This window comes from Gopherus flavomarginatus, chromosome 1, assembly GCF_025201925.1.
Source record: "Gopherus flavomarginatus isolate rGopFla2 chromosome 1, rGopFla2.mat.asm, whole genome shotgun sequence".
NCBI classification, from domain to species: Eukaryota; Metazoa; Chordata; order Testudines; family Testudinidae; genus Gopherus; species Gopherus flavomarginatus.
The window spans coordinates 131,307,521-131,332,073 of NC_066617.1; the positions used below are offsets into that span (position 1 = coordinate 131,307,521).

At 41.1% G+C, this 24,553-nt stretch overlaps 1 protein-coding gene across 1 annotated transcript in view; it reads left to right on the forward strand.

Annotated features, from left to right (window-relative positions):
• The first annotated feature begins 7,613 nt into the window (after positions 1-7,613).
• The window catches only part of LOC127035217 (patatin-like phospholipase domain-containing protein 2), a 31,476-nt gene continuing 14,536 nt past the window's right edge, over positions 7,614-24,553 (forward strand). Inside the window, exons 1-5 of the mRNA XM_050924842.1 lie at positions 7,614-7,869; positions 16,170-16,402; positions 17,459-17,524; positions 20,747-20,956; positions 22,045-22,105. Of these exons, the coding sequence (XP_050780799.1) occupies positions 7,683-7,869; positions 16,170-16,402; positions 17,459-17,524; positions 20,747-20,956; positions 22,045-22,105 (757 nt within the window). The 5' untranslated portion in view covers positions 7,614-7,682. The remainder of the gene's footprint in view (positions 7,870-16,169; positions 16,403-17,458; positions 17,525-20,746; positions 20,957-22,044; positions 22,106-24,553) is intronic.

Consider the following 24,553-nt stretch of genomic DNA (forward strand, 5'->3'; position numbering starts at 1 on the left):
ATGGAAGAGAGCTTCTACTGACCTGGCTATCTTTCTTTGGGGAGGTTGTCCTACAGAGAGTAAAAACCCTTTCTGTCAGTGTATGTTGCCCATGTTATGGGGTTATGCCAGTATAGTCTCCACAGTACAGACCTACCATGTCTCCTAGTTTTAGGCTCCACTGCAATTTACAAAACTCCACTCAGCTGCTGCGCAGCCCTGTAGGCTCTTAACTTCACTTGGCATTTACATTTTAGAAGCTAAGTTTTTTGCCTCTCTGGGTATATGTCCTGCTGCCTCACTGTATGCATCTGGATGCCTGTCTCCTTCCTAAGCCCCAGTGGAATCCATGTACTGAGAGAAGGTAGGTGGAGGAGCAGCTAGCTTCCCTGTGGTGCCTGATCTAGTAGGCTTACTGGATCAGATCAGTACCACCCACCTTCTAACTTTTAGCTCAATAATTAGACCACTGACCCAGGACATGAGACCCAGGTTCAGTTCCCCCCACTGCTTATTGGGGAGACATGAGAGACTGCTGTTAAGATCCTTTCCCAGGAGGGAGCCCTAACCACTGGGCTATGGGATATTCTGATGTGGGGCTCCCTCAGTCTCTCCTCTTGAATCTGTTCCATTGTGGATAAATAATGAAAGAATGATTGATTGGAGCACAGGAACTAGACCCTGGGTATCCCATCTCCCTGCTGAATGCCCCGATCACTGGACTGTGGAATCATTCTCACCTTGTCTCTGGACCATTCACTTTCATTATGTATCCACAGTGGAACAGCTTCTTCAGGAGAGACTGAGGGACCCCCTACATCAGAATATCCCATAGCTCAGTGGGAACTCTCCAGAGAGGTGGGAGACCCAGTTCAAATCCTTTCTCACCATCAGGCAGATAAGGGAAACTGAACCTGGGTCTCCCATGTCCTGGATGAGTGCACTAAAAGTTATAGGATGGGTAGACCCTCCCTCCCACTTAACATGTAAGCTCCCTGACTCCAGGAGAGGGGTTCCCAGCTATGGATCATGGTCAGAGATAGGAACCTTCATGCAGTTTAGAGTTAGGTGCCCAACCCTGTGAGAGAGGTGGGGCTTAGGACACATACCTATCATCATCTCCCATTGGCTAGCTTAGGCAGTTTCCTGCCTAGAGTGCTGGCTTTTATGGATCACATTAAGCTCCCTATACAATGAGAGAGACACCTAATTCATGCTTTGTGGATCCCAGTGTTCTTCCTGTGGTTTTTTTTTTCTCTAGATACCTTAAAGTTACATGTTGCAGCTCCTATGTCCTTTCATGGATCCAGGCCGAAATCATAGGCCCTGACTCCGTGGGTGCTCCAGGGGAAAAAAGAATAGTGGGTGTTGAGCACCCACTGGCAGCCAGCTCCTCCTTCTGCCCACTGATAGTCCTGCCAATCAGCACCTCCCTCCCAGGGCCTCCCACCCACCATGGATCAGCTGTTCTGTATTGTGCAGGAAGCACTGGAGGAGATGGGGAGGAGCAATGGCGGAGTACCCTTGGGAGGAGGCAGAACGTGGCAGGAAGAGGTGGAGTGGGGGTGGGAAGAGGCAGGGTGGGGCTTTGGGTGAGGGGGGAGGTGGACTGGGGGCAGGAAGAGGCAGAGTGGGGCCATGGCCTGGGGCAGAGCTGGGGGGAGTCAAGTACCCCCTGGCACATTAGAAAGTTGGTGCTTCTGGCCAAAATAATGGACAAATAGTATGACTTACTGACTTATGTGGCTGGACTAGTATTGTGTCAATGTTTGTTTGCAAAAGTTTATAGGGATGCGCTAAGGTTTGCTAGCATACCAGTGTTTAGGAGTTAGAGCAAGAGACTAGAAGTCAGGATTCTTGGGTCACTGAGTTTTTATTAAATGACTTTGGGCCAGGTTTTCAAAGGTATTTATGTGCTTAAAGATGCAGATATGAATTTAGTGGTGAAAATCTGGCCTTTACTCTTTCTCTGTTTGTTTCTCCATCTGTCAAATATGGATAATACATGCCTAAGTGGACATTGTAAAAAGTAAATACTCATCAGCAACCGCACACCATACAACATAAACACTAACCCAGGAACCTATCCTTGCAACAAAGCCCGATGCCAGCTCTGTCCACATATCTATTCAAGTGACAACACCATAGGACCTAATCACATCAGCCACGCCATCAGGGGCTCGTTCACCAGCACATCTACCAATGTGATACATGCCATCATGTACGTTGGCCAAACCGGACAGTCTCTACGCAAAAGAATAAATGGACACAAATCTGACATCAGGAATCACAGCATTCAAAAACCAGTGGGAGAACACTTCAGCCTCTCTAACCACTCAGTGATAGACTTGAAGATGGCAATTTTGCAAAAGACTCCAAAGAGATACTGCTGAACTTGAATTAATATGCAAATTAGATACAATTAACTTAGGTTTAAACAGAGACTGGGAATGGTTGGGTCATTAAACTAATTGAATCTATTTCCCTATGTTAAGTTCTCCTCACACCTTCTATGGGTTATCTCAATTATCACTTCAAAGGTTTTTTTTCTCCTGCTGATGATAGCTCATCTCAATTGATTGGACTCTTTCAGTTGATATGCGTACTTCCACCTTTTCATGTTCTCTCTATGTATAAATATCTCCTGTCTGTGTGTTCCATTCTATGCATCCGAAGAAGTGAGCTGTAGCCCACGAAAGCTTATGCTGAAATAAATTTTAGTCTCTAAGGTGCCACAAGTACTCTTGTTCTTTTTTTTAAAGATTCTTTGAGATCCTCAAAAGAAAAACACTATATAGCAGTGCAAAGTAGTATGAGTTTCTTACTGTAACTAATTAATAAGTTATGTTTTGTACAATGCCTGTTCTTAAAGCAATTCATGCAATACAAATGAATATATAAAGAACCATAATGTGTTCCTCTGAGCATCTAAGAACCAAGATAATTGCAAAATCTGCACTTTCTTGTTTTCGCAGGATGTATTTGTTAATGGGCTCTGCTGTAATATGGCAAGGTTTGTCTTTCATATCCACCTTTCCCTAACAATCTTTAAAAATATCTAAACATTGCCTCTTTCTTTTGGCTTAACATTAACAGTGTATAAAATTATCCTACTGTCTTTTGTTGCTGAAATGTTAGACCATATCAAATTCTTATTAGATTTACACTTCCCTCCTTATTACTAATCTATACCAAATTTCCGTTTGTTGCTGAAATGTTAGACCATATCAAATTCTTGTTAGATTTACACTTCCCTCCTTATTACTAATCTATACCAAATTTCCGTTTATTGATTATATTATCTGTAGGACTGTAGTGCTTAGGAGATCCAGTCATGTACCAGGACTCCACTTCAATTCTAAATTATTTTATCATATATGGTCTGTGGCTACATGAGCTTGGATTATTATTTCTCAGGAGATCATAAACAAAATAGATTCAGAACAAGTCAGTAACACCCCAAATGCTATAGGAAGTTGTGATGAGAGGATAGGCAACACTTTTCCCGCAATCTATAGCGAACCGGGACACTATTCCTACATGTTGCTGGGAGCCCTTGATGAAATGTAGAACTGTGGTCTCCAAGCCCTGACCTCTCTTTTTGGGTCACTAAAACCTATATGATGATTTTTGTAAGAAGGAGTTAGTTTGGTTTCCTGGATAAAATCCAGTTTGAGTAATTACATTCTATTCTGTCTACTTGGCAGGATACTCTCTGACCACTAAAATACTGCAAAATAAATCAGACTGGAATATTAACATGACAGAAAACAGACTAAAGCTGAGATCTTATTCAACCTTTATGCAGGCAAATTCCCACTGAATTTCATGAGTACAACATAGGTAAGGGTCTCTGGTTTTGACTCAATATAAATAGTACATACTTATTCAGCCGAGACTGTGCATTGATTAGTATCATGAAGTAATTGGATCACAGCTTCATCAGGCTTAAGTTTCCAACTCCTCATAGATAATGAAGATTAGTGATTACTTTAGTCAAAAAGAGGAAGCCGGGATTCAGCCAGGTTCTACCAGAGTCTTAAGACTGTTCATTTTAAGTCTTTGTTACATAAAGGACCTGATTCAGTAATGTTAAAAATCTTTCTTTTCATATTTCTTATGTCTTTAAAATATTTTAATCTGGATCCAAACAGCCTGACATATGAAACAATGACTCCCACCGAACTCTTTCTATACTCTGAATGAAAAACATATTCAGGCTGGCTGGCTGGCTGCTGCGGTTTTGTTTCCAGGATGAAGAGTGCACTGTGTCTTGTGTCCTCATTTGACAAATGAGCCCAAATTGGCAAAGATGCCCACTTTCTTACCCTGGGAAGATGTATTTGGGAAAAGTATGAGATTCCCCTGGGATTGACTGAGGTTTGGGGAAAGATTTTCTGGGATAACTCATTTTCTGCCTTTGCCTCAATGTTGGAATAATTATTGCATGCTTAAATTATACAGCAATGTAAGTCAAGTATACTGTTCTTGCCTTAACTTACATTTTAAGGCCCTGTTCTTACAATCCATACTCAAGTGATCAGTCCTATTGATTTCCTAAATGGGCTGCAGGCCTGATCCCCAAATATACACATGAATGCTGACAACAAAGGAAGGGCATGTGCTTGAGAGACTTGAAGACCAGGATTTATAATGGTTGTTCAGTTTAGCTATTCATCTCTCACTGGTTCATATCAAACATATATTTTTGTGAGTTTATAAACTAAAGGCTTCATCTACTTATACCCTACCAAATTCAATTTTGATCAATTTCATGATCATGGGATTTTGAAAATAGTAAATTTCATGATTTCAGCTATTTAAATCTGAAATTGCATGGTGTGGTAATTTTAGAGGTCCTGACCCAAAAAAAGGAGTTGTGGGAGGGTCTCAAAGTTATTGTAGTGGGGGTTACAGTACAGATACCTTTTTACTTCTGCGCTGCTGGTGGTGGTGGCCCTGCTTTCAGAACTGGACAGCTGGAGAACAGCAGCTGCTGGCTGGGAGCTACCATCAGCAGCAGCAGCGCAGAAGTAAGGATGGTATAGTATTGCTACCCTTACTTCTGTGCTGCTGCTGGCAGGGCATTGCCTTCAGAACTAGGTGCTCAGCTAAGAGCCACTGCTCTCCAGCTGCCCAGATCTGAAGACAGCACAGAATGGTGGCAGTACTCTGATCCTCAACCCTCTTTTGGGTCAGGACCCCCAATTTGAGAAACTCTGGTCTCCTCCTGTGAAATCTGTATAGTATAGGGTAAAAGCACACAAAATACCAGGTTTCATGGACTGAAATCTGGTCTCCCCCATGACTCATTTTTCATGGCTGTGAATTTGGTAGGGCCCTACTCATAGTTATAGGAAGTATGCTTGGTAGTAACTACCACCCCCCTCAAGCATCATCCAATCCAGAGCTCCTCCTGGGTTGGGGGTGGCACTGTACTTGGGACCATCCTTAGATGCACAAACTAGCCCTAACCTCTCAGGAAAATGTGCAGGCAGATGGGAAAACTGAAATGATTCTCCTCTACAGAGTTTGACCCAAGACCTGTATAGTCACTTTCTTTCCCTGAAATATAACAAAAAAGACCCCAAATATTAAACACCCTTCTCTGATATAAATACCATTGATAAACTCTCCATGCATACAAATATTGCCTTTTCTCCCTGTCTGTCTGAATTAATTTGCGGTGAACGTCTGTCATTCTTCAGTGATATTTGAAAAAGGTTTTCTTATTGTTTTAATCTCAAATCCACAATCAAGTAATTAAGAACATCATAACTCTTTTCTGTTTTAGTGATGATATAAAAAGGAATATATCCAGTACAAAGGCATGTACTGGATCCCTCGAGAGACTACACAAAATATTGTTCACATAAAATTGCTAGAGAACTGATCTTAAAAACTAGCCCTTTGTGCACTTAAAATGGCTGAGTGCTAATCTGCACTGTACAAAGGTAGGAATGGTCAGGGCTGAGGGGTCTGTCTGGGTGGAAGGTAGGGAGTTTTCAATGCAGGAGGGCAGTGGTGGGAGGGTGGTCTGAGAAGGAAGAGGGAGATAAGGAAGGAATAGATGGGAGCACTGAAGTGAGCAGGAAGTGAGTGGATGAGAGCGCTGTAGTGGGGTGGGAGTAAAAAGTGGCAGGTGGTGGGCTTGGCAAGAGTGAGGGAGAGTTAGGAGGGGGTTCCTGGGGTCAGGGAGCAGTTAGATCAGTCTTTGAGTGAGTGGGGATGGGTCAGGGTGAGAGGGAGGCATGGAGTGAGGTAGGGTAACCAGATGTCCCAATTGTATAGGGACAAGCCTGATAGTCAAAGCTTTTTCTTATAGAGGTTATTAGCCCCTTCCCCCATCCTGATTTTTCACATTTTCTATCTGGTCCCCCTAGAGCGAGGGCCACATTACTCCAAAGAAAACAGCTGAGGGCCGAAACCCCCCAGCCCCGCGGAAACACCTCACCCCAGCATTGCCCAGCCCTTCAGAAACAAACCCTCCTTCCCCAGCACCGCCCCACCAAACCAGCTGTGGTCCAAAAACGAAGGTTGGAGGGGGGGAGGTGATATGTGATTTTAAATCAACCAGGGACTCCCAGCTGAAGAGGTGGCTGGGAGCTGTCGGGGCAAATTAAAGGGCCTGGGACTCCGGCAGCTGGGGGAACCCAGAAATTTGCGGGGCTGGGGCAGGGATTTAAAGGGCCCAGAGCTCCTGCCGCTGAGGGGAGCCGTAGCCCGAGCCCTTTAAATCCCAGCCCCAGCCCATCTGCTGGAGCCACGGCCCAGATTCAAAGGGCTCTAGGCTGCCTGCAGCGACAGGGAGCCCTGAGCCCTTTAAATCTCAGCCGCAGCCGGGAATCTCTGCACGCAGCCCAGAGCCCTATGAATCCTGGCTGCGGCTGAGATTTAAAGAGCTCTGGGCTCCCCATCGCTGTGGGCAGCTCAGAGCCCTCTGAATCCCTGCCGCAGGCCCCACAGTGAGCCTCTGCAGACACATGTTGTGCAGGCCTGCCCTAGAGTGAGGGGCTTGATGGTGGGGAACAGGTGCAGGGGTAGCTGGAGGTAGAAGAGAACCAATGGTCTCTTGAGGTGTGGGTAGGGTGATCAGATGTCTCAATTTTATAGGGACAGTCCTAATTTTTAGGTCTTTCTCTTATATAGGCACCTGTTACCCCCGCCCCCAATTTTCACATTTGCTGGTTGGTCCCGCTAGGTGTGGGGGGAGCGGCGTTGACTGGCGGGTGGCTGCAGAGCAGCGGGGGCAGGGCGCACAGACTGGGGGAGCCCGGCACCAACACGGGCAGGCAGCGGAGGAGTGAGCCAGGGTAAAGCGGCAGGACAGACGCCTGCGCGAGACAAACGCGTCTGAACGGGAGCGGAGCGCGCACAGGGTCACTGCGCTGCAGTAACCTCGCCCCGCCCCAGAGCCCGGCGGGGGCAGCGCAGGACAGCGAGGGCGGGCTCAGGGCCTTGCTGTTACCTCTGGAGGCGGGGGGGCGGGCCTTCGAGTTGCAGATCCCCGCTGATTGGCTGGGGCGCCTGGTGCCATCCCGGCCGCTCCCCGCGGCTGTCTCCAGGGCCCTTTAAGTAACCGGCCGGCGAGCGCTGCCGGCTCCACCACGCGGCTACGGAAGCGGCGTCTCATTGTGACCCGGCCGCTGTCGAGTCCGCGCTCCAACCTCCTCCCCCCCCGCCACCCTTCCTCGCGCGCAGGGATGTTTGACCGCGAGCGCGGCTGGAGCGTCTCCTTCGCCGGCTGCGGCTTCCTGGGCGTCTATCACATCGGGGCGGCCACCTGCCTGCAGGAGCGCGCCCCGCACCTCATCCGCGACGCCCGCAAGGTCTTCGGCGCCTCGGCCGGGGCCCTCACCGGCGCCGTACTGGTCGGAGGCGGCTCTCTGGGTGCGTCACCCCCGCCCTCACCGGCCCGGGATGGTGGGGGGCGGACGCTGGGTCTGGGGATGGAGGCGGCGCTCTGCATCCGGGACTCGGCGGGGGAGGGGGTCCGTGGTACTGGGGGATGAGGGGGTTTCTGTAGCCGAGGGGGGGGGGGACTCCCCGGGAAGGTCTGAGCAGAGTCTGTGTCACTGACGGAACCACCGTATCGTGTCAGAAGCGCGCTGGGGGATGGAAACTCTTGTGCCCAATTCTGCTGGTCAGCACATTGTTTCCGAAAACGTGGCCTGTCCGGACTAGATCTAGGGCCTGGCTGCGCCGGGAAAACGCCCCGGCGTCATTCTCTGTAGAGCAAGACTCCGGGAGTGTTGCTCTGAGTTGCCTGTAGCGTCGGTTGGAAGGGATGGAAACAGCCACACGAGCTGCAGCTGTTCTTGTTCAGACTATCGCCAGGCTCAGTCATGGCTGAGGTTCCTGCTCTGTTGTTGGTTTTCTCTACCATTCTGAATTTACGGATGACACCCCCGGCAGCCACAGCAGAGCTTGTATCTATGTTATGCTGGGAGTCCGAGGCAAATCAGCCAATCACCACCTTTACTCCACAGCGCTTGCATCCAAAAATTTCACAGGTTGTATGCGGGAGACTGCGGAGAAGCTAGATTACTTGGTCAAACTGCCACCGGTACAAATAAACACAAATCTCCCAGCATAATGCTCCAGAAACAGATCAATAATACAAGACACAGTAACCACAAACACCTACACACCCTCACTGCAGCACGCATCCCTTATTCACAGTCTTCACAAATCTAGGCAGATCTCCTAGTTTAACGCCACCCATGCACAATAACCCCCAAATTACACACATTTCAGCTTCAGGGTGATGAGTCAGTGTGAAGCAATGGAAATAGCTACAGCCATGGTTGAGAGTTTTTGTTTTGTTCAATCATCACTGAGGTTTGTGTTCTGTCACCATTCAGTTTTAAAGTTTTCAGACATTTTTGCTTTTTTCAAATTGTTTTATTTATGATGTTAGAAATTACACCTTTGTGGGATAGCACTTGTTCTGGAGTAAGAGTGGCATTTTTACAGTTTGTCACTTTGGAAGCAGTGTAAGATAACTAAACTTGGGAAAGACACTCTTATTCCAGAATAAAAGCATCTATATGTTGAGTCATACTACTATAACTAGATGTATAGTTATATCAGTATAATTATTCTGGTAAAATTTCCCATGTAGTTACCTTCTAAATATCAGAGTAGCAGCTGTGTTAGTCTGTATCCGCAAAAAGAACAGGAGTACTTCTGGCACCTTAGAGACTATCAAATTTATTTCAGCATGAGCTTTCGAGCATCCGAAGAAGTGAGCTCATGCTGAAATAAATTTGTTAGTCTCTAAGGTGCCACAAGTAGTCCTGTTCACACACACACACACACACACACATAGATATAGATATATAAAATAAATCTCTCTCCATTGGGAGAAACTTCTAAAAAGCTGCTTTAAAATTAATCCTAAAGGAGAGGACTCTCCTTAAATGAATGGAGACCTTCAAGGATTTTAGTGTCTTCTAATATTCTTTTTTCGTTTTAGAGGTTAGAGGAATTTGAAAGATTTGAGTCCATATATGGTGCAGAGAGGAAAAAGTCAGCTGAAAAATAGAATATTTGTCAGAACCTCAAAGCCTCAGGGAATGTGCTCATCAGCTACTCTATATATACAACATTCTGCAATTAGTATTTTCAATTGCTAAATATATTGTGACACAATAAGATGTGCTGTGAGTAGAACCTAAATACTACAGTGGCTGGTACCAAAAAAAGGGGTGTGTGTGAGTGACTTTCATGCATGTTTCCTTTCTAAGGCCTGGTCTACACTAAGCGTTTAAACTGAATTTAGCAGCGTTAAACCGATTTAACCCTGCACCCGTCCACACAACGAGGCCCTTTATATCGATATAAAGGGCTCTTTAAACCGATTTCTGTACTCCTCCCTGACAAGAGGAGTAGCGCTGAAATCAGTATTGCCATGTCGGATTAGAGTTAGTGTGGCTGCAAATCGACGATATTGGCCTCCGGGTGGTATCCCACACTGCACCATTGTGACCGCTCTGGAAAGCAATCTGAACTCGGATGCACTGGCCAGGTAGACAGGAAAAGCCCCACGAACTTTTGAATTTCATTTCCTGTTTGCCCAGCGTGGAGCTCTGATCAGCACGGGTAGCCATGCAGTCCCAAATCCAAAAAGAGCTCCAGCATGGACCGTACAGGAGATACTGGATCTGATCGCTGTATGGGGAGACAAATCTGTTCTATCAGAGCTCCGTTACAGAAGATGAAATGGCAAAGCATTTGAAAAAATCTCCAGGTTACGATACAGAGTCCACAGCACAGTGCTGTGTGACAAGCGTAACGGAAAGCCAAATAATCAAATGGACACTCATGGAGGGAGGGGGGACTGAGGACTCCAGCTATCCCACAGTCCCCGCAGTCTCTGAAAATCATTTGCATTCTTGGCTGAGCTCCCAATGCCTGTAGGACCAAAAACATTGTTGGGGGTGGTTCAGGGTATATCTCATCAATTTACACCCCCCCCCCGGTGAAAGAAAAGGGAAAAAAATTATTTCTTGCCGTTTTTCAATGTCACTGTATGTCTACTGCATGCTGCTGGTAGACGCAGTGCTGCGGCACTGAACAGCAGCATCCCCTCCCCTTCCTTTCCTGATGGCAGACAGTACAAAATGGTGGAAAAACGTCATCATCAGCCCGTGAGTGCTCCTGGCTGGCCTTGGTGAGGTCGGCCGGGAGCGCCTCAGTAGAAATGGGAATGACTCCCTGTCATTCCTGGCAGATGGTACAAAATGCTTGGTAACCATCCTCATCATAGCAGCTGGAGTCTGAGCTCCATCAGCCCCCCCCCCCACCCCCTTCGTGTCTAAAGAAAAGATTCTGTACTCCCTGGACTATCATAGCAGCGAGAGGCTGCACTCCTCTCCCCGGCACCTTTTAATGTCCTGTCTGGACTATCATAGCAGCTGGAGGCTGCCTCCCCCTCATTTTATCTTGCTAAAAAGTCAGTGTTTCTTATTCCTGCATTCTTTATACTTCATCACACAAATGGGGGGACACTGCCATGGTAGCCCAGGAGGGTTGGGGGAGGAGGGAAGCAACGGGTGGGGTTGTTGCAGGTGCACCCTCTAGAATGGCATGCAACTCATCATTTCTATGGGATCTCTGGGGCTCTGACCCGGAGTGACTGTGCTGTCTTGGCTCTCTAGTAGACTTGCCCCATATTCTAGGCAGGACTGACTCTATTTTTAGACAAAACATAAAGAAGGGAATGACCCGGGGAGTCATTCCCATTTTTGTCCATGCGCCCTCGGCCGACGTCAGCGTGGCCAGCCAGGAGCACCCATGACAGCAGCAGACGGTACAAAATGATTGATAACCGTCATCGCCAATTTCCAATTGCAAACAGTACAAAATGATTGATAACCGTCATCTCATTGCCAATTTACAATGGCAGATGGTGCAATAGGGATGGTAACCATCTCTGCTACCTTGCAAGGCAAATAAATGCTGCTGTGTAGCACTGCAGTACTGCCGCTGTCAGCAGAATCCAGTACACATACGGTGACAGTGACAAAAGGCAAAATAGGCTCCATGGTTGCCATGCTATGGCGTCTGCCAGGGCAATCCAGGGGAAAAGGCGTGAAATGATTGTCTGCCATTGCTTTCACGGAGGAAGGATTGAGTGATGACATTTACCCAGAATCACCCACGACACTGTTTTTGCACCATCATGCATTGGAATCTCAACCCAGAATTCCAATGGGTGGAGGAGATTGCGGGAACTATGGGATAGCTACAGGATAGCTACCCACAGTGCAACGCTCCAGAAATCGATGCTAGCCTCGGTACATGGACGCACACCACCGAATTAATGTGCTTAGTGTGGCTGCATGCACTCGACTTTATACAATCTGTTTTACAAAACTGGTTTATGTAAAATCGGAATAATCCCGTAGTGTAGACATACCCTAAAAGTTACACTCTTGTTTCTCTTTGTGGCTTAATCCTATAGTTGTCATTGGCTTCAATGACAAGACTTTCCTAGCGACTTCAGGGAGAACATATCTGGGCCAAAGTCTTTTACTCCTTAACCCCAAAATAATACTAAAAACATAGAAATACTGTAGGAAGAGAAGGAGGTAGCTGAAACTCTAGTTCTTTTCCCTCCATCTTCCTCCTACCCACTCGTCAACCAAAGCAGAAATATTGAGCTTTTGAATTCTCATTTGCTCCTTCTGTCTTAGGTAGAGGTGACACTCTCACTTTTTCTATAATTCTCTTTGACTGACTCTATCTAAGGGTTTCAGTTAGCTTTAACGTGCTTTCTCTAAAGCTTCTCCAATCTTGGGATAGGGTTTAGAGAGTTAAGATCAGAGCTTAGGCTAGCTTTAATGTGCTTTTCTGCCTTAGTCAGCTCTCAGTGCTCAAATAGCGTTAGGAGCATGTAATTAGAAATACTTTTTTTTGTTTGTTGTGTTTTTTTTTAGTACACCTCTACCTCGATATAATGCTGTCCTCGGGAGCCAAAAAATCTTACTGTGTTATAGGTGAAACTGCGCTATATTGAACTTGCTTTGATCGACCAGAGCGCACAGCCCTACCCCTCCCCCTTCCTGGAGCACTACTTTACCGTGTTATATCCCAATTTGTGTTATAGCGGGTCGTGTTATATCGGGGTAAAGGTGTATATGTCCAGTTCTAGGTTGAACATATACTTAAAGCCAGAGTGGATAACAATCAATAATTTTCTGAAAAAAATAAAGAATAAATGAATTTTTTCAATTTAAATTAAATACAGATTTGTTTTTAAGAACAAACCTATTTAAAGTTAAATTTGAAATTACAGCCTATGTTAAGACCTTAATATAATCTATTAAATCATTTACTTTAAATAAAAAATATTAAGCAATACATGTTTGCTGAAATTTTTAAGAAAGTCTGGGCACTGCACTGATGAAAGTCACAGTCTAAGTGCATGGAACAAGGGCTTGTTGAATGAAGTGCTAAATCAGCTTTTGGAGATCAGTAGCTTGTTCTGCAGTTGCAGAGAGACTAGTTTCTTCATTTCATTTTATTCAACAACTTCAGTTCAGTGATTAGCTCATTCAAAGTTGAGAACCAAATGGAGTTGAAAAGCAGGAATGCTTGTTTTCCTCTTGTGGTCGGTGTATAAAAGCTAGGTCTGAAATAATGAGATCTGTTACTCCTAAAAATCTTGAAGGGGACTAGAAACAATCAATCCAATTAACTAATTAATAAATTTAGTTTTATATGCAAAACATACTTTGATAAACTTTTTATACCATTTATGTATCCAGCACATTTAAGATAGTTTTAACTAATTAAAAAAATGTAAATGCTGGTTTTGTTCATTTTTAATTGACTTCAAATTTCTATCCAAATATAGCTTGACACAAACAACAAGTGGGAGGAAAAAAAAATAAAAAAAAAATCTTCTAGTGTATAAGAAAGGCATCAGTTGCCATTTTCTAACATAATAATATATATGTAAAAATTAAGAATTGAATAAATGTAAGTTAAGCTATATAATTATTTAAGTAAATAACATATGATCTCCTGGATAGCAAAAAGAAGCACTAAATTTAGTGTAAAGGCTATATTTAGTTGCAAAGCAGCATTTTAATGGTTATCAACCAATGAGAATCATCCTTTCTTTAGGACAATAACGAAAAGTACAAATGTAAAACAAGATTAAAATTGACTTGAATAATTATGATTTAAATTGTTTAATTTAACTCAATCCATCCTGCTTAAAGTAGTCTAGGAAAATGAGCTGATTTTAGAAAAGGCTGTTGGGTGTAGTTTTATATAAAGAAGAAACTTGTACATTTTTTTTACCCCATGTCAAAGTTCTGTCTTCCCCTGTGAAATAGAATGCCAATTTCAGAATCCATTAGCTTTAACATGGTATATGCTATAATCATTTACTGAATATTAGTTCTTGTATACAAATGCTTTTGGTTATTCTGTTTGAAAAGTATGTTCTACAACTAGAAATGTTACTCATCATGAGTAGGTGACAGATTTTTAGTCCTTCTTAGAACAATTAATAATTACTAGTCATTAAGCTGAGGAGACACTTTTCTCATAAGCCCATATATTCAGGTGTCTCTTACTTTTTAGAAGCAGGAGGAAAACTGTATTTCTCTGTGATTCTTCTTATTTTATTTTGCATTGTATGTCCTTGTCCTTGTAAGAGAAATGGTGTAATATTGAGATATCATCAGTCTTTTTGAAAAGAGAAAATAAGGGTCTTTAAAAATTGTACAGTTCATGGGCAATACTTAATTTCACACATTTAGTACAGGGAGGTGCTCCAAGTAAGTACGTGCACAATTGTATATCAGTAGTACCACGTAGATGCATTTCACTAAGTGGGGATTTACCTCATTAGTCCTTTTTATGCCCACCATTTGGGAACCTTCCTATCTAGTTTCTCCCTTCATGGCAAAATATTTATTTATAGGTTTCCCAATGTTTACTACTTATATTATGTTTAAGTAATGTGAACGTCTGGTATATAAGTTGAGTAAACTTTTATTGATTTAAATTTCTAGGTTAAATTGCATTCTGATGGGTTGTTTAACTTCCTTTATGGAAGTGAAGCCAGGGAGAAGGGCAAATGTCAATCTGAAATTGATGAATAGCAGCCCTAATAAATTGTTGGTTTTCAGCCCAGTGATTGGACAAAAAGGATGAGTTGAGCCTCAGGTGACTTGTGGTATGACTGATTACTTGACACTAGAGACAAGGTTACTGCAGGCCATTGACCTGCTCAGATTTCTGCTCTACAGGGGCAAGGTGAGAAAGGAAACCCAGACCAAAGATGTTTGCAAAATATTTCAGAAGTGTGAGAATTTAAACAAAAAATTGAATGATGCTTTGGATTTAGAATACTCCAGTAAGAGCAGAAATCCAAGTTTATATGTCTGTTTAGAAACTTTTAGTTTGCAAAGAAGTATTTGTTTTTCAGATGTTGTTTCTCTCACTGAAAGTGGAACTCTTTTGACATCTATTTTTTGTGTGTGTTGTGGGTTTGTTTTTTGTACAACAGACTACAATGTTTCAGTAATACTAAGAATAACATTACTGGCAAACTGGTAATTAATTTGGGTCACTCTACACGTAGGACAAGATTTTTCAGAAGTGAGTAATGATTTTGGATCCCGGAATGATATCTTAAATGGGCCAGATTTTCAAAAAGCGCAAAAGACTCAACTTCAGTAAATCAGACTTCAGGAAAACTAAGAGATCTGATATTGATACACACAAATTGAGTTGCTTAAAATCACTAATTGCTTCTGATCATCGTGGCCACAGTGTGAATCTTATAGCTTGTCACTTTAAACAATTATGTTAAGTTCCACTTTTCCTAATACTCAACATAAGCATTTGTGTGCGGTAAAGTACATCTGCCCTTGAGTACAAGGCTGAAAGTCTGAAGATTTATGTTCTGCCATTTCTGTTGTGGGTTAGGCAGGGTGGATTTGATCAAGAGGACTCGATTTAATCATGGATTTCTACATAAGAGTGCATTCTTGTTGGTTGTTATAACCTTAATATATATTCTTCACAACTCTGAGATAGATGAAATTAAACTGGTCTCTTTTACGGCCTGCTGCCATTACAGGTTTTTCCCTTCTAGTGAGAGAATGGTATGGTAGATCTCAAATCAATGAAGGCTACACTCAAAGACCTCAAAACTTCTGGAATATGCTGCTCAGTTTCACTTCTGTTTCTACTGCCTGTCCCTCCCTTCTCACATTTATCTCCAGACTTCTCCTTGTCCAGATCTATTCCACCCCCAACAATCTTCTATTCATTGAACTTTCTGACTTAAACTAGATGAGTCATAAATAGTAATATCACTGTACTTTATACAAAGTTTTTGTTTTAGTGCTCTGAACAGGCATGAGAAAATCTAGAATCTTGAGACTGTGTCACTGGGAAAATAATCTTAATATACCTCTACCCCAATATAACTTGACCCAACATAACACAAATTCGGATATAACGCGGTAAAGCAGTGCTCCAGGAGGGTGGGGCGGCGCACTCCGGTTGATCAAAGCAAGTTCGATATAACGTGGTTTCTCCTATAACGCTGTAAGATTTTTTTTGACTCCTGAGGACAGCATTATATCGGAGTAGAGGTGTACTTTTATCCTCTGTACAAATTGCCTCCAGTCTCAAAGGAAACATATTCTGTTTTTCAGCTGAAGCTTGTGCAGATGTTCTGGGGTTAGCCAAAGAAGCCAGAAAGCGAAGTCTTGGTCCACTTCATCCTTCTTTTAATGTGATTAAGATAATAAGAGACGGACTGTTCAAAAACCTTCCAGAAAATACTCACCAGTTGTCAGCAGGCAAGCTGTGTATTTCACTGACCAGAGTGTCAGATGGCAAAAATGTGTTGGTATCCAATTTTAACTCTAAAGAAGAAATTGTTCAGGTATGTGTTACTGATCACCATTATGACAACTTTAAAAGTTGCCACAATTTAGCTTTCTAAGTTTTAAGTCCAAGTGTAGATTGATCCTTGGAATTTCATTTTTCTTAATCCTTGAATAATCATGGAATAACCCCCTCAATAATGGAATGGTCACCTCAGATTTGTCATGATGTTTGTTCTTGAGGCAATGTTTATTGAGGAAACTAAATGTAAAAAATGATGGCATACATGTTCTATTATGGAAGATTACTATTGTAGAATGAACATTTGCTTGAAAATTCTGCATATCCAATTAAGTTGCAAAGTGTTTTATTTGTAAAAGCTGAAAGGCAATTATTTGATGAGAAAAATGACTGAGAACTAACTAAGAATACTGCTGCTGAGTGTTTTGAGCTCTTTATCTCATCCATAGTGGAAGAGCAAGCATGCAATGACTGTAGTCTTTTGGGTTTGTATACTATACCTATTATACTCAGAGTATCTCTTTGCAGATGGAATGGTTAATTTTTTTGGCTTCTGGTTTGTATAGACACCTTTAGATAAAACCCTTGTACTTCAATATTTATTAAGAGACCTACATTCGTTTTACTTAGAGGAACACTTGAAAAAAAAAAAAGAAAGAAACACTTCTGTCTGGAAACTTCACCTCCTATTGTTAAATTAGAGAGAGAAAAGAATTATTTTCAATTATTTTCTTTTTTTAGTTTACTTTATGCATTTGACAACACTTCCTCTGTATAATCAGTCATTTCCTCTGGTGGTATGGAATTTTCACAGAACAATAGGAGAGAAACCTTTTTTAAAAAAGGGAAAATGATTGATTGCAAAACTACAAATTGACATAGGTACTCTGGAGAGTGGGAAGGGGCACCAAGGATATTTAAACTAATTCAAAAAGTAAGTTTGTCAACTTTATTTCAAATAGATTTCTGTCCCTTCAATATTATCATAAACTTTAATATTATTCGAGACATGAGTGTATCATCATTATACAATAGTTTTCAGTACTAGAGAAATTGCTGTTTAAGTTACCTATGTAATCTCATTTCTTCATAGGCTTTAATTTGTAGCTCGTTTGTCCCTATTTATTGTGGCCTAATTCCACCATCATTCAGAGGTGTGGTAAGTCTGCATTGTTTCCTGCTAAGTGCTAAATTTAGCTTGATAACCATGTAGGAAATTTTGAAAGATAATATATGAACATATTTTTGGTTACTCTATGCAAAAGTTAAAGCTATAAAAAGTATAGCTTTAATACCATGGACTCTGAGTAAAGTACTCATTTTTAATAAAGTAATATTACATATGTAAGAAGATACAAACGGGAAGATAATGGCCTTGTTTACAGCAGTTTTTTCCCCTTAAATTTCCATCTAAATAGAGTTAGGTGACACGCTTGCTAAAAGGCAGGTTTATTTAAATGAGCACTTAGCAACTGTAGGAAAGCTTAAGAAAAATGTGTAGTGTAGGCACAGCCAGCGAGACCATCCAAGTGAGTAAGAGTGCAGGGCTGGTCTCTGAAACGCTTGTCAGGAAATAAGTATCCTGGTAATAGACCACATTGCACTTCTATATGTTTCACAACAGATCCACTTAATACGCAGTAACATAAATGCAAATAAGCTATTTAGTGCAAATTTAAAGTTGCATTTTTAAACAGGATATAACTTTAGTTTGAGTTTTCAATTTAACTTCAGTATGGGGAGATTGTTTTAAAAGTGAAGTGATAATTCTCTTCTTTCAGCGCAGCCCAAGGAGTAATGGTTAAAAGGCCTCTTTCTTAAAGCAACATATTTCAAAGCCATCCTTAGAATTTTGAAATCTCCCATTAATGACTATCTACACCAAATCATTGCAAGGAGCCATTGCTTGGATTGGCTCAGGTTTTCTTGCAACACACATGCAACATCTACTCTCTGCTGTCCCTCCACTCCCCTCATTTTTAGTAAAAAAGAGGAAAGTTAAAAGCCAATCAGGTTATTGCAACATTATGATTTAACACAAACAAGTCAGAGATGCATGTGCATTGTGGGGAAGTTAATCATACTACCTTAACTTTTTTTGTGTTAAACCATAATGCTGCATCAACTTAGTTGTTTTGCTTTCATCAGCCTTTTTTAGTAAAAACAGGGAAGAAGGAAGAGAGTAAAGTGTTTAAAGAAAACTGAAGGCATGCCAAATAATGGTTCATTGCAACATTTGGTTCAGACAGTCTTTATTGGGATATCTCTCATTTCTAAGAATGGCCTTGAAATATGTTGCCTTACAAACATTGTTCCTTGGGACTTGCTGAAAATAACAACCATTAAAACATTACCTCCCCTTTATATTTAAGTAACGTCAGAGAGCAACAATGTTCAAGTTGACTCAAAAGTATTTTCAAAAGTTGCCTTATGCATGTTTCTAAAGCTTTTCTATATCCCTTCCTCTTTAAGCTGGAGTAAAGTGTTATGAAATAGGACATTGGACTGGATCCAAGGTTTAGGTGGATCCAGGCTAATCTGGCTATTCAGTTCTCCTTGGTTGGACAATAATGTTATCTAAAAGGGCTTAGTTCAAACTACAAAAACATACAAGTGTTGATTCTCTGAATATCCTTCTTGTATAAAAAGGTGACTGCCTTCTTTTGACCTATCCTGCCCAATAAGGATTCTATAACAGGCTCTTGAATTCTTGTTTGCAGGGAAATGGAAGTGAAAAATTAAATGTGTCTGTGTCAAGGTGGAAACTTTCTTGAGGACTCCAAATGTTTTGGAAATTCTTTCCCATTCCATACACGGAGAAGAGAAATAGGAGCTCTCTTTCTGCCATGAAGAGGAGACTTAGCTTGCTAATTTATAGAGTCAGAGATTTTATAATTAAGGCCCCAATTCTGCAACCACTTATGCACATACCTAAGTGTTTCCCAGTGTGGGGCCTGAGGCTGTAAGACTGTTGCTATTATAAGCCTCATTTAACACACAACCACCATACTGAAATTCCTCTCTGCTTGAAACTTTATGAAGGTGCTCTCTTGTGGGACGGTGATTGGTAATCAAGCAAGACCTCTTTCAGATGTGAGAATTCTGGATAGATGTGGAGAGACTTTTCACATCTTGAAAAGCTGGATTTTTCTGGTAACATCCTATCAAATATGGGATATTATAGAGATTCAAAAATTATATATTTTAGGAGTTCATGCATAGAAGTCTTTTGAGAAGGCTTGGTGGTGAAATTTGTAGCCATTTGCCTTGAATATTTTAACCTTGGAGTTGGGTGGTCTTGGTAGAGCTTTCAAACTTAATTCTTGTGGAGTTTAAACACAGCAGGTTGCCAGATCTGTGAAGTCCATAGACTTTGTAGTCTGGCTCAGAAGAATTTAGCAGCATCATGTACACCTGACATTCCAAACCAATAAACATCATCTCTTAAAAAAATCTCTGAATTTTTGTTTAATATTACAAAACTATATTCACTAATCTGCAACAACATTAGTTATGTTTTCTAAAAATGTACACCAGGAAATATGAAGTTAAGGTTTTTACAGCAATATTAGCTTGAATGTGTTTCATCCTTTGTCAGTAATATTAAACTCTAAGATTAGAAGACATTACATATGTGGAACGAGGCTAAGTTAGAGGGGCAAGACGGTGATTTGTCTAAATGCCAAAATTGGCTGTTGGACTGGGTGGAATGAGGTGTAGAACCTGAAACCACTTCTAAACTCACATTTTGAAAATGACTAGATCTTAAGATAGTATCATTTTTTAAAGGTTTCAAGAGTGTTAAGGTTTACTTGCTTTTTTTTTCTTTCTAGTTGCTTGTGGAGCTTTTTTATAATAATCTCAAATAGTTTCTTCTGAAAGTCTAACATCTTTTATAGTTATTAAAGCAGTTACTTTATTGTCAAGAAACTCAACTTTAGCTTCTAATACTTAGAACGTCTTTTAAAGAGTTGATTTCATGTTGTATTTTTCCTTTGTGGGAGAGCGCCGTGGGTAATTCTGGGATTGTGTCCCGTTCTGGTGAAGCGGAGGCAGCTCCAACCTTGCCTGCTCTGTGCAGAGCAGAATTATGACCCAAAGAGTGAAGCAATTTCTTTTCTATTACAAAACTTCAAGCACATTTATTGAGCGTTCTAGTTTTTCAGAGAATTAGGAAATATGTTGGCTTTAAAACTGCAATAAGGAAACATATTTTTATACAAAATCAGACAAATTGGCCTCTGTGCCTATGCAGAGATGAACTACTTATTTTAATTTCTATTTTAAAATCTTAGGTGCTATTTAATTAATACAGGGAGTTTGGTTTTATAGAAATTGTTTGTCTGGCATTAAACTCTCCCTTTTTTATTATTCTTTACAGCGTTATGTTGATGGTGGAATCAGTGACAACTTACCTCAGTATGAATCTAAGAATACCATCACAATTTCTCCTTTCTCTGGGGAGTGTGATATCTGCCCAAAGGGGAACTCTGCAAACTTCCATGAAATGAATGTTACTAATACCAGCATTCAGTTCAGCTTAGGGAACCTTAACCGTCTAACGCAAGCACTCTTTCCACCAGAACCCAAGGTAATACATGGCCTCTTACATGGTTCATAATAGAATGTTTTGCATTTAAAGGCCAAAATTGTTGCAGAAGCAATTTGGGCAGCAAAGATCTTAGTTTAACATCTAGCCAAATAAACTTTTCTGATGACATCTGGTGTTGCTTCTTTTGTTTCATTACTTTCATGAATACTTCTTGTTATGTTTGTTTTGCTTTTCAAGACTAAAATAAAATATTTTTCTCTTGGGTTCCTATGTTTACATTTCTAGCACTGCAAATTACTCTGTATAAGCAGTCGTGTACACATCTAAAGTAGAGTGTGCAAGGTTATAGCCTGTTCATGTCCAGCCACCAACCAGCCCAGGCTGGTACAATTAAAGCTGAAGGTCTTCAAAAATCTTATACGTGCACGACGCAGCCAGTACAGCTCAAAAGTGGTTATTGACCACCACAGAACTTGTCATCTTTCTGAATGGGGACTGCTGAAGGTGTCTGGGGATGGGAGGTACAGTACTATAGGAAAAAGATAATGGTGTTTTAATAATCAAATACCTAAGAACTTTGGATGCTTTAAAATCAATTTGTTTTCTTTCTGGCTAGTTGCAAGCGAACCATCTTGTAGGCAATGAGTTTATCTATACTTTGTTCTTAAACTTTTCTGCTTACATGAGTTTTAAACATTCTGTGTGTTTTTGTTTGTCTGGGACTTTGAAAATGTGCAATACTGGGTGGCCTGATGGTTCAGCTGGTAACACCGGTTATTGGGGAGATCCAAGTTTGGAATTAATCATGAAATTCAGCCTCCCTAGGAGAAGATTTGCATAATTGGCTCTCTTTAATTTTCAGAAGTGGCAAGGGGAGAGAGTTGAGGGAGGTGATCTCTTTATCTGTGTTCAAAAAAAGCTACTTAAGGAGATAGTAAGAAAAGAAGTTTTGACAAGCTTAATATCTTAGTTTGATGCTTTGGTACATGACAATCTTAAGGTCATGGGAATTGTCTTGCTCATATGACTAGGGTAAGTGAATAAAGCAGCCATTCACTCTGTAAACTGGTGTTTTTCACTTTGAATCTTCCTTCTAATGGCTGATGTGCTGTACCCTGTGTTTGCAGGTACTAGGAGAGATCTGTGAACAAGGATATTCAGATGCACTTAGATTTTTGAAAGAAAATGGTACGTTAAATTTGTTTGTCATTATCAATACTTAATGTGACTCTCAACTTATCTTTTTTGCGGGGGAGGAAGGGCAAGTTAAAACAAAGCTCCTTTGAGACAAAGTGAATGTCATCCTGAAAAGATAACAAGTTTAATTCAGCCATTCAGTAGGCAGTAATCTTTTAAAAGTAATAATTTACTTGAGCAATTTTATTAAGTTGGTGAAATTGCTGTCCTCGTGCTGTTGTGTGAGGTCCTACCTTCAGTCCGATTTCTTACAGTCTGGTTCTCTACTGTCTTTCATGCCTGTACAAAGTGGAGGTGTAAAATGACACCAGTTAAGAGTGATAGACTGTTATACCCACTTTGCACAGATGTAAATGACTATTCAAAGACACAAATATTGTAGAAGTGGAGCAAAGGAATGGGTGTACTATAGAGAAATATGAGAGCATGAAATTGGGAGGCTTGCATAACCAAGAGACTGATTGTCTTATAATTTCCCACTGAAGTTCAGATCTGTCTGCAAAGTCAGAGAAATAGAGCTTATAGTCCTGTTCACGGAATAAGAAAGCATATGGACTGTATCATTCTTAAACCTGTTTGTTGGGACTTAAATATTAGTCTGTCTCTGAGAAATGTAACCTGGAAGTTTTCTGGGTGCTAGATAAAATACTGGGGGTTATGGTTGAACAGAAATAAGATACTTGAAAATGAGATTAGAAAATTTAAGATTTTGAGTGGTACTGGTATCTTAATACAGAGTCAATAAGCTTCTGAAGTTTGTATAATTAATATATTTCTAAATGTAGAGGTTGAGCATTAAGATATGTTGATACAAGCAACACGTTCAAAATCTGACATTCTGTGTTCATAGAAAGATGGAAAATCTAGATTCTGGTAGGAGAGTTACAAGATAAGTGGTGAATGAAGAGTTCTGGTCTGCGATGAGCTTTGACAGCATCGTTTCTGTAATATGTCTGATGAGAACTTATTAATTCACACTATTGCTCTTATATCTGTCTTCTGTAGTGGCAAATGATTGTCTCCCTTCCTTATGTAAGGCCTTGTCTGGACTAGCAAAACAGATGTGCCAACCACTGTTTGGACACCATTGCTTCCCTGTGACATACCATGCATCCACAAACACAGTAGGTCCAAACAGTACATAGTTGGTCATGCTACCACTTGGCTTACACTTGCTCTGAGCAGTTGCAAATCACCACCACATCATCTACCGGCATGTCAGTCTCAGTTGGTGCACTGTTGATGTATATATCAAGTGCTAGTACAGCAACTGTATTTATGTATTCCCAGAATGCTTCTGCACACATGCAAAAATAGAAGAAATGTGAAATAGGATGCCTCTTATAGATGCATTGCACTATGGCAGCTTGCACCAATACAGCTGTGTAGTATAGGCGTAGCCAAGTACATTCATTCCCTTACTGTAACTGCTTTGTTGTATGTAACAAATTCACAAGCAGAAAATTCTTCATGGAATTTGAACTTGGTGTTTTTGAAGTAAGTTAATTGGATCTTTAAGAAACAAACAAAAAAAGGTTGGTTAACATGGTCTGATACCATTAACAATTGATAAAAATAATAATAAGTATATATGGAACCAGAAGTCTTCCCATGAATTATCACAATAACGACCCCCCCCACCAAAAAAATCATTCTTCAATCATTCTCTTCTTCCTGAAAGTCTGCCTATAGCTGAAATTACTGAATGTTATCAAAATTGAATACCTTTTAGTAAACATGTTTCTATATGTTTAGTTTCAACTTCAGGCGTGAATTTGCACAAATCTACATTATATACTGTTGCTTTTGGTTTTCCAGCAATACCTGTAAGTGCAATATGCATTATACTGTCACCTAATTAAGTTTTGCTGCTCTTGTATGCAGATAGAGATACTGCATGAACAGTGGCTTACTTTTGCTGCTCTTTTAGAAATTGAGAACTTGAAGAACATTTTTGGATACTTAATTTTGCACTCAATAGCTAGCACTATTTTCAGAAAGAACTTTGCTAGAGGTTTTGGCAGTAAGATATGGAAAGTATGCATCTGTATGCACCTTATGTTGGGCACCCATCAGTTTCTCAGGATAAACAGTTGGTCTCAGTCAATACTTGTGTCTACAACACCTTCAAGGTGTATCCAACAGGTGGCACTAGTTCCTTGAGCTAATGTCCCAAAATATAGTGTGCAGTGGCATTGACCTTCAGATAAGATATAAAAGTGCTGGATCATTTAAAAAACTTAGGCACATTTTGCAAGCGTAGACGGAAATAGGTGCGCAGCAGACACCACTGATTTTGTTGACTTAATGTATCCCCTCTACACACATGCACATCATACATCATTTGAAAGCTTATGTCTACTTTAAAATGAGATATGATATGGAGCTGATGTATACTCTGGTTTCTTTTTTGCATGCTCTTAATTCATGGATTATTTC